A 10,548-nucleotide genomic window follows, 5' to 3' on the forward strand; every position below is an offset into this window, starting at 1 on the left:
GTTTCATGGGCCGCGGCTCATACAGCATTATACCGAGACCACCGAAAGATGGACCTCTTTTTCGGTGGCCTTGATTCTACGCTGTAGCGGCTGTACAGAAAACTCGATTGCGCCGAAGAAACTTGGCGCATATTTACTTGTTTGTATTGCAACGTGTATTGTGAATAAGTAAAGTCTCTGCAACATTTGGATGTTTTTTTATTGCAAGAGGTCATGACTCTAAGTCTTCCTCGGTTACTCTTGTCCAAAAGTTTGTAGAACTTGCATGGTGATACGATAGTATGGTAGGAAATTATCCGTGCAAAGAGATTGTCGGGTTATGCCAACCAATGTAACTATCTGTGATCATTTGCTTGCCCTGTTGTTACGGCAAAATTATATCCATAATTCTCTGTCTATCTATTCCTGTGCTTTTCAATTTATATGAGCCGCTGCTTGTCTGTTTCTCATAATACATCATTTTGGATCTGGTGTATTTATGTTATGTCAGTGTCTTACGACAGAATTCTGGAGTGTGACTGAATGGCTGTTCAACCCTATCTGTACGCGTCGTGCATACAAAGGTATTCATTTAATATGACAAGTTTTGGAAGTAATGTGTATTTTTCCTAACATACAAGTCTGAGGTCTTTGCATATGCATTACCTTCAGCGCAAGCTGGAGTAGGCTATTCTACACAAGGTTGTCCTGCTCTTCGGGGCGTGGGGGGTGTCACCCCCACCACCTCGCGTTGCCGAGTTACGCATCCACTTGCCTTATAGCCTTCATCCAAAGGTATTCATTTAATATTTTAAATTGTGTTAAGTTGTTAACACGTACAGAGGACAGATATGTGTACTGCTGTGTTCCCTCTTGTTATTTACGTGCTCGTCAGTCCCACATTCTTGTGTACTGTTAAACTAACTTTTAGAAATGTTTTAGCGCATCGATCATATTCTCTGCCGAAAAGGTCGGTGCACCGTAGAATTGAGTATTCGTGTTTTATACGAAGTTCCGGAAGATCAGGAGAAAATGCCATTTTTCATTTTTAGTTTTCTGTAAAAGAAAACTTTTGTGCCGGCTGTGTCTGTCCGTCCGCCCTCAGATCTTAAAAACTTCTGAGGTTAGAGGGCTAGAAATTGCTATCTCTCTCCCTCTCTCTCCAAACATACCAAATTGCAGCCCTCTAGCCTCGGTATTTTTATTTTATTTACGGTAAAAGTTAGCCATCATCTTACTTCTGGCAGCGCTATAGGTACCAACAACACAGGCCACCACCAGCCCATGGCTGAGGTTCATGGGCCGCGGCTAAGAGTTTTATTTCGCCGAAGAAACTTCGTCGTATTTTTTATTTGTCTTCTTTTTCACCTGAAGTTGTGACTCGTCTTGAGCGTCACTTATTTGGGAAAGAATTTCCCTGCACTTTCTCAGCTCGCCGCAATCAAGTGCCGAGTGTTGTTTTTGCCTGTCAGACAGGATTCCTGCTTTTGGTTGTCCTGATACTGATTTTTTTTAGATAATGCTGCATTTGGATGCTTTTGCTCAAATATCAGTGCTTGCATATTAATTGCGAGTTTTCAACGGGAGTTCTTCAGTTATTGTTACAGTTATTTTTTTTATTTTTTATGTTTCCTTCTGGACACCATTTTGTAATGTCAGTATATTCATATCTGTGTAACCATTGAGATGTTTGATTATTTTTTGCATTTGTTGGTTATTTATGTGGTTTGTTTAATAAGTAAGTGGCTTCCAGTGCCGATATTAAACTCTGAAAGAAACTGAATATTGATCGAATCGACTCTCGAGTTATACCACTTTATACACACTGTTTTGTCCGTTGGTAAAATATCTACTACGAAATCGCAAACATTTGTGTGACAAAAGGTCACTTAAAGAAAAATGTCTTTGAATGTCAAAATGAATATTTTCTGCGATTTCTTGATCCTTCCTTATGAAGGATTAGAATCTGACTCAGGATAAGCAACTTCATCATCTGCATAATAACTATGATTTTACTGTTGAAAAAAATATTAAATCTTAAGTCTGTAGGCTATATGACAAGCCCCTAGCTGCAACCTCTGTCATTCCTTTTACTGTACCTCCGTTCATATTCTCTTCCATCCTTTCCAACAAATGTTTCATAGTGCAACAGCGAGGTTTTCTTCCTGTTACACCTTTCAAGCCTCCTTACTCACAATTTCCGTTTCAGCGCTGAATGACCTCATTGGTCCCAGCTCTTGGCCTATGGCCTATTGTATTCTGTTCTATTGTGCACATGACAAGATACTGTCAGGGACCTGCAGTTCCAAACAATGTTTGAACGAGCACTTATCTTAATGTAATTTTAACTTCGACGCCTCTCTCCCTACCCCCACCCCCTTTTGGCTTGAGGAATGAGCTTTCCGTGAATCTGGAACTGAATTACTGGTTTTCACGACCTAACCTTTCATGCATTCTACTCTTAGCAAAATCCAGTCATTGCTAACAACGAAAGCATCTTTTTTTTTAACTTTTAGTTTTCTGTATAATAAAACTATTGAGATGGCTGTTTGTCTGTCCGTCCGCACTTTTCTGTCAGCCCTCAGGCCTTAAAAACTACTGAGGATAGAGGGCTGCAAATTGGTGTGTTGATTATCCAGCCTCCAATCATCAAACATACCAAATCGCAGCCGTCTAGCGTCAGTAGTCTTTATTTTGTTTAAGGTAAAAGTTAGCCATGATCGAGCGTCTTGCACCGCTATAGGTGCTAGAACACAGGCCACCACCGGCCATGGCTGAGAGTTTCATACAGCATTATACGCTGTACAGAAAACTCGATTGGACCGAAGAAACTTCGGCGCATTTTTTACTTTTTTTTTTTTTTTTAAGCTCAACCGTGGTCATACCGAAAGGAGCCCAAACTCGCGGGTTGCAGCAATAATAGAGTTGGAATCATCCCATATAAACTGAACTGTTAGTTTTCTGCTGTTGCTAACATTGATCGTCGAGAAAATTACATCTCTCTCTCTCTCTCTCTCTCTCTCGCTACAAGCACTCACAAAGACGGTTATGATGCAGGAACTACTGTGGTGATATCCATCTTTTTTTTTTTATTTTTAGATCAAATGCTTCAGTCACGAATTATAAGGAATGCATGTTAAACACGCAGTCTCAGAATTCTGATCTGCTTAGTTTGCATATCTATGAAGATTACCACACCCTTGAAACTTCTAACACGTTATATACACTTCGCCTAAAAATGCTCTACTTCACAGGTCTTCAACATCACAGCCTATTTGAAAAACAGATTTCAAGTGAGGCAGATTTATGAAATAAATTCATTATTAAATAACAACGAAAGCTACAACGTTTAACATAGAAATCTTCAGTACTACCGCTGAAACCTACAGTAAACGCTTGAACTCCGTCTTACCTTGAATCCCATGGTAGAGCAAAGTTAAAATAGGGATGATCTTCGTAAGTGTCAGCATCGTCGTCAAGCGGGACGACTGATTCAACTCAGTCAACTGCTATACCACCTTTTACCTGGCAGGTATTTTATAGTAATTAAGAGTAACCTTGAAACCAGCAAATGTGGAAAAATTGATAAGCGGACAAAAAGCTGAGCACTTCTACCCCAAAGGGCGCTGAGAACAGAGATCTGCCAAGTGCTGGCGGCCAGGAGTGTTACCATACCTATAATAGCAGATCTTGCTAGACGTCTTTTTAAAATATTGCTAAAATTTTAAGAAATACGTTTAAGTGGTTACGAGATAATGCTAAAGATTTAGGTATGTTTTGTACACCACTTCAATTGTTACTGATGTTTATTTGAGCAATTATTTGAATTCAGGATGGAGTTATAAACAAAACACCAGACTAGTATTTGAAAATAAAGACAATACCTTGTAAAAAAAAAAAAAAACACATTTTTGAAGCTTTTGGATCCCCCTCACCAAACGCTAGCTCATCTCCCAAGGCGATTAGAGATTTTTTCGGTGCTTATTCTTTTTCAAGCTAAGAAAAAAAAACACCCACCCGGTTAGCATGTGATACGGATACACGGTTACCCGTGGAAAAATCGTTATCTGTATCTCCAGTTCGTACATAGACTTGTAGTTCTTCCTTCAGGCAGTTCGGAAGTTTTGAATTAATGCCACAATAAGGGGATGTCTTTTAATTGCAATGCGGTAGTGATGAATATTTTGAAACTTTTATTTCAATTATTTGATTGCGAAAATATGATGTTTGATGGATTTTGATGTAGGCTTAATCATCCTAAATTGATGTCACAAGAACCTTACAACAGTAGGATGACTTCAAATACATATAGAAATTACGTTAATCGGCGATGCTGAAATTATACTAAAAGCGCAGAATATTTGCAAATCTGGTAACACCTCAAGCAGGTGTTTCACGAAGCCGGGGAGCAGAGCCAGGCGTTCGTAAAGTGAATCAGGCATTTACAATATTTTATTAATGAGGGCGAGACTATTTTGTCTTGTTTTCGACATTAAGCACTTCAGGAATTAAGCACTTACACAACTTTGTTGAATGTAAGCGCTGGAGTTGAGCACTTACATTGTTTTGTTGAGTGTAATGAGATACATTTCTCAAACCAGTACGTAAGGGGATTAGGGCTAATTTTCTCTGCTCACCGGAGAAAACAATGCTGCCAGACATACGATATAGATGTGTTCATGCAACATTATGCAAATCGTAAAACCTCAAGATCTTGTAAAAATATCAACTTGTAAAAGTAAAATAAAGAAAAAAATTATGGTACTACAATCTTAACTTCTTAGTCTTGAGTAAAAAAAGATTGGAGCATATTACTATTTCTGTACTAACAGCATGGGGAGTAACAGGATGGGAAGTTACATCACTGTTATGTTTTAATCAAGCATGCTTATCGATGCTGCTTGAATGTGTGTTTAAGAAGAGCGTAAATAAGGTGTTTGTTTCCGCTGTCCGTACAATATATATGATTCCTCTGCCTCCCCTTCCCCCTCCCCTAACAAATATGATCTCCAGATCACTCACGCGTAGCCTATACATTGTATCCTTATCGTTAGTATTTTTTTTTTTTTTTTTTTTTGCAGAAGTAAAGAAAAATGTTACTAGAAATGTAATGATAAGTTGATATTTCTTTCTTTATTAAAAATCATCTTATAATATAGTATAACTAGATTACACTGATAGGGTACTTTGTTGATCGGAAATTTGTATGCTATAATTCAGAGTTGAAAAATGAATAATCTGCACATTTTTGAAGGTATGACTCTTTCAAAAGTCATAAATGTACAATAATTTTGTATTTAGTATTGGACTGCTGCATTCAGATGGGTTCTACAGTAAAAGAATAAATTTAGTTGTTCTTGCCTTTACACTAGAGCCACGCCTTTTATTGAAATAGATTATTAGAAAATTCATATATATATATGCGATTTTTTTTATATATATATATATATATATATATATATATATATATATATATATATATATATATATATATATATATATACATAAAGAGAGAGAGAGGTTATGCCCCATTTCAGTTCAGAAAATTGCCAAGTTTCATGTGATGACTATCAATAGTCAGTGAATTCTGGTAGTGCCGTTGATAAACGAGCGCATAATATGACGTTGAACATTCTAATATAGTTTAGTAACTGACGGATATGCCCGGGATATTTCATGTAATGCCCCTAGCGTTAGGGCGTATTTCCTTTACCCTCTCTTACATTACCATCATTTTTTATGGTTTGGGAACTCCAGCAATATAGTACTACCAAAAATATAAATAATTACATTTTAGAAAGAACGGGAAACGTGTTGACTGTCAACCAGCGAAAGGCACATCACTCTCGATGTGTTTGTCAACCTGCCAGGATGTATAATAGTTTTGCATTTTCTGTTGCACTGCTGCATTCAGACTAGTTGGATGAACGTTTGTATTTTTAGTCATTATTTGTGGTGTACCAAAAGGCTTTCCATTATCGTTCATTGTACAGTCAGTATAATGTTTTGTATTCGCGAGAATATGTACATATTACCTGTTACAGTATTAGAGTAGAAAGAAAACGAAATGTATGGTTTGTATGGATGGCCAGTAGGTCGTAAAGAGGAATTCATAATTTTTATTGAGAAATAATGCAGAACAGAAAATGGTTGTAGGGGAGGAATTTCTTTTTGCTTTAAGAAATAGTAATTTTCCCCAAAATAGTTTTGCTTGTATAATTTGCAAAAGCAGCGACTGTTGCAATGGTAAAATCTAAGCATTAGAGTTACAGCATTTTCAAAATGACATGGTCTTGATGAATCCCCTTGTACTTAGAAAAATTACATAGCTACCAAATCTTTTTGTATTTAGAAATTTAATGTATGAACCAGTTATCTATGTTCCCATTACCAAAATAATTAAGACAGTATTTCAGCATTTTTCATATTTTCACTGAAAGGGTGGCAACATGTTATGTAGTACCATACCTTGTGAGGTCTCAGTTAGAGTGTGACTTTAGTTTTTGTACTATTATGTGTTACATGGTACAGTGACAAGGCAAAAAATATGCCCAGTTATCAGAGAATTGCATAAAATATGCTCGTGACAGAATTGACATAGGAGATGAGAGTACAACGAAATAGTTTATGAACTTATCTAATCTCGACTTTCTTTCATAAGTACTGTACAGTATTTCGTATCTGCCAGATATTTTCTAGCATTTTCTCATATTTAAAACTGTTGACAACTTGCTTTGGGTTTTACTATTTCATGCTCTAGTGATGTAACCTGTGAGATTATGTAATAGCGTAACAAGTTACAAACAAATAACTACTGTGTATTTTCACTAAAACATTGAATTCAGTTTTGTATTGCAATGCAGTTTCATTTTTTAATTGCCAATCATCTGCTTGCTTGAGCTTGGAGCCATTTTTCATCTTAACCAACCAGCAGTATATTTGCAGGTGGCTAATAGCTAGAGAGAGAGAGAGAGAGAGAGAGAGAAGGGCAAGTATAGAAAGAGAAACACCAACGGAGATTGTTTTACTTTTATATTCAAATGGCATTGGCCCAGCGTTCAACTCTCCAAGCGACCAACGAAGAATTAGAGGAATTTATTTCTGGTGATAGAAATTCATTTCTCGTCGTAATGTGGTTCGGATTCCACAATAAGCTGTAGGTCCCGTTGCTAGGTAAGCAGTTGGTTCTTAGCCACGTAAAAATAAATCTAATCCTTAGGGCCAGCCCTAGGAGAGCTGTTAATCAGCTCAGTGGTCTGGTTAAACTAAGATATACTTAAGTTGCAAAAATGGACTAACACATATACAGTACATGTTTTTCTGTCTGTGAGAAGCCTGTCATCATAAGATACACTGGTTAGTAGAGACTCATTTGTTCTTTTATATGATCTCTTGATGGTGATGTTGCATGAGCACACTTCCTGAAATACCTTAGCATCTTGCTGCCAAACTTTACGCAAAAATAGACATTATTGGTGGGAAAATTGATATCTTGCACGTTCATACTTGTGTAATATTGCTTTGACAAGCGAAGAAATTTTATGTTCACACAATACTGTATAGAAAAAATTAATCCAGATGGTGAAAACCTTGGTGGAAAGATGCTAAAAAAAACTTCCTGGGTACTGCAGTCAAAGTTAATTGGGGTAAAACTCAGCTAAGATAATAAGGAATGTTTACTCTAAACAATTACTACCCACTAGGGTTGATCTCTAAATCTAGATTTATTAAAATTTACATGCTATGTGACCCTGATTATTTTTATTCTTGGGGCTTAATTTCATTCTGATAAATCAGTAAATTCAGATTGCCTCCAGTCTCATTTCCCAACATGTTTTCTGGTGAACCATGAGTGTCATCAACTTGTGTGTTGCTACAGAAGGGTTTTTTTATTTAAAGACAATGTCTGCGCAGGCAACCCCACAACTTGACCACCTCCTACAATATACCCAAAAAGAATATTCGTCACACGTTCACACAAAATGTTGCTTGGAGACCAAGACTCTTGTTGGAAGAAGTCTAAAACAGTAAAGGGTCTCCCAACAGGTTCATAGGGCTGTGGACCACCAATCTTCAAGGGCTCTGGTACATCAATCACCAGCTCCTCCTTTTGATCATGAAAAACCATCTCAGGGTGATCATTCTTTGAAATTTCAGCCATGTCTCTCATCATTAGTTTTCTGTAAAAGGCAACTAATGAGATGGCTTTGTCTGTCTGTCCACACTTTTACTGTCCACCCTCGGATCTTAAAAACTACTGAGGCTAGAGGCTGCAAATTGGCATGTTGGTCATCCACCCTCCAAACATCAAACATATCAAATTGCAGCCCTCTAGCACCAGTAGTTTTTATTTTATTTAACATGAAATTTAGCCATGATCGTGCGTCTGGCAGTGCTATAGGACAGGCCACCACCAGGCCGTGGCCAAAAGTTTCATGGGCCATGGCTCATACAGCATTATATGCTGTACAGAAACTCGATTGTACCAAAGAAACTTTGGCGCATTTTTACTTGTTAATTATAGCTACTGGCTAGGGGGAAGGAGACTCTCTAGTCATTACTGAAGAAGTGACAGATGAGGAAGAACTGGCTTTTGTTTTGATGTCTTTCCCTAACAGGCCATAAATATTTCCTTAACAACTGCGACTCTCTCTCTGAAAGTCCCTGTACAATATGTGGTACTGCATCATTGAAAACAGCCTTCAAAATACAGAAGGAATGTCTCAGATGTCTTCAACGTAGTTTTCGACTTAACTCTGCTGTGCTTCATGCTCCACATCCACAATTTCAAAATGGAAAAACTAATGTATGCTGCTCCCTTTCCAGAGCGTTAGTATCCACTGGTGAGGTGCCACAATGCCACACTATCCAGCATCATAAATCTTGTATTTTGTTACTTGAAAACTGCAGAGTGGTCTCCCTAGCAGTGTAATTTTTGCTGTTGCTTGTTAAGTGGGCTGTAATAATTTCTTTGAAGTGTGAAGCATCATTGCATCATTATTGTAGTTTTTTCTGATGCGTTTTGTTAATATATAAATGTCTATTTATATAAAACTTTCTTTTTATTTTTTCACCAATAGGTATTCTAGTTTGTAGAAGCTTGAGTACTCATTTTGAATAATAATAACAATAATAATAATAATAAGTGTGGTTAAATGCTGTGGCTACATCAACAGAAATTTTGTACATTATTTTTCCCATTTTTCATATTCTTTCTCTGCAGCAGGTGAGGGTGAGAATAAGTTGTCAATATTCATGCTTTTTTTGATGGTGAGAAATCCCCAAAAAATGACCAATATTCATGCTTCCTTGACAGTGATAAATCCTCAAGATCATAAGATTTTATTTGTACAAAACTTTGCAGGCAAAAATATACAGGTAAGGGTCTGTGGAGAAAGCATTGGTTGCACCTGGCAAGCAACGTAAGGGGGGAAAGTCCAGAGAGGGGCATTGTTGACCTTCAAAGTATATGTGGAGTTCAGTAACATAATGCATCAATTTCTACTCTTGGAGGGTTGTGGTCACAATGGAGGTGAATATGAGTGGATTAAAGGCAATATGCTACAAAACTCCATTCAGTGCTCTACAGAGCTTCCTGTGCTGTGAAGATGACCACTGCCGCCCTCTAGACTTCTCCCCCTTCCTAAAAGAGAGGCTGACACACCAGCCTGGCTTAGTGAGCATTCTTGGAATCGTGTACTTGAACAATCAGATTTCACTGCATCAGTCATTGAACCATGAGCCATGGCTGACTCATGAACAGAATGAGCATGTTCCTATCTATGATCAACCTTCCCACAGACCTCCCTATAATCAACTGAAGCACAACTAGTAGAGGCTATGGTGATCGCTCACAGTTGCTATCATGCACATGCACATCTGGAGTCCTGGATGGACCAGGAACACCCTAAGAGTCAGCAGATTATGTGCATGTGATAGCCAAGCTACCCAGCAGCTACCTGTAAGGCAGAGCCAACTCTCCACTATGTACCTCAGCTGAGGCATGCGCCAAAGAAGAGCCCAGTCCTTGTGTCTTGGCAGGAACAGCAAGACACTGGGCCACAAACATGCTTGGAGAACATGATGTCAACCCTGCCCAAGGCAGACATCCCACCCACATGTAAGCAAGTTCCACCACCAATCTTTGTGAGAAAACTTTCAAGATTTCTTCTTCTTGTTTCTTCCTATGACAAGAAGAAGGGGCAAAAGAATATGAGGCGGAAGAGCTTGGCAATATGAAGGCAGAGAAAAAAGGGTGTATTCAAGCTCCAGTAAAACATTTCATAAATACTTGTCAGCAACTTACCACATACATATCACAAACAGGGTGAAAACAAATCATTGACCATAAGTGAAGAACAACCCTTTGGGAAATGCTGAATAATCAAATGAACCATTGGTTAGGGCTACCAATAAGTCAGTGACATGTGTTTAACCTGTTTATGTGTGCATTAAGTTGCCAATGTGTGTTTATGACATGGTTTTACTACAATGTGGTAGACAGCAGCAATTATTCCATATTGCAGGAGTACTTATCTCCCTTGAGCAACATGACCACTAACAGAGACT

General features: G+C 38.0%; 1 protein-coding gene across 2 annotated transcripts in view; it reads right to left on the reverse strand.

Annotated features, from left to right (window-relative positions):
• LOC136845197 (putative glucosylceramidase 3) overlaps positions 1–3,664 on the reverse strand; it is a 37,370-nt gene extending 33,706 nt beyond the window's left edge. The window contains exon 1 of one of the 2 annotated variants that reach the window (XM_067115236.1): positions 3,392–3,520. In XM_067115236.1, the coding sequence (XP_066971337.1) occupies positions 3,392–3,449 (58 nt within the window). In that variant the 5' untranslated portion in view covers positions 3,450–3,520. Of the gene's footprint in view, positions 1–3,391 lie in introns of both variants that reach the window. The other variant, XM_067115234.1, reaches the window with a different exon arrangement.
• Between the last annotated feature and the right edge of the window lie 6,884 nt (positions 3,665–10,548).

Source organism: Macrobrachium rosenbergii, chromosome 13, assembly GCF_040412425.1.
Source record: "Macrobrachium rosenbergii isolate ZJJX-2024 chromosome 13, ASM4041242v1, whole genome shotgun sequence".
Lineage (NCBI taxonomy): Eukaryota > Metazoa > Arthropoda > Malacostraca > Decapoda > Palaemonidae > Macrobrachium > Macrobrachium rosenbergii.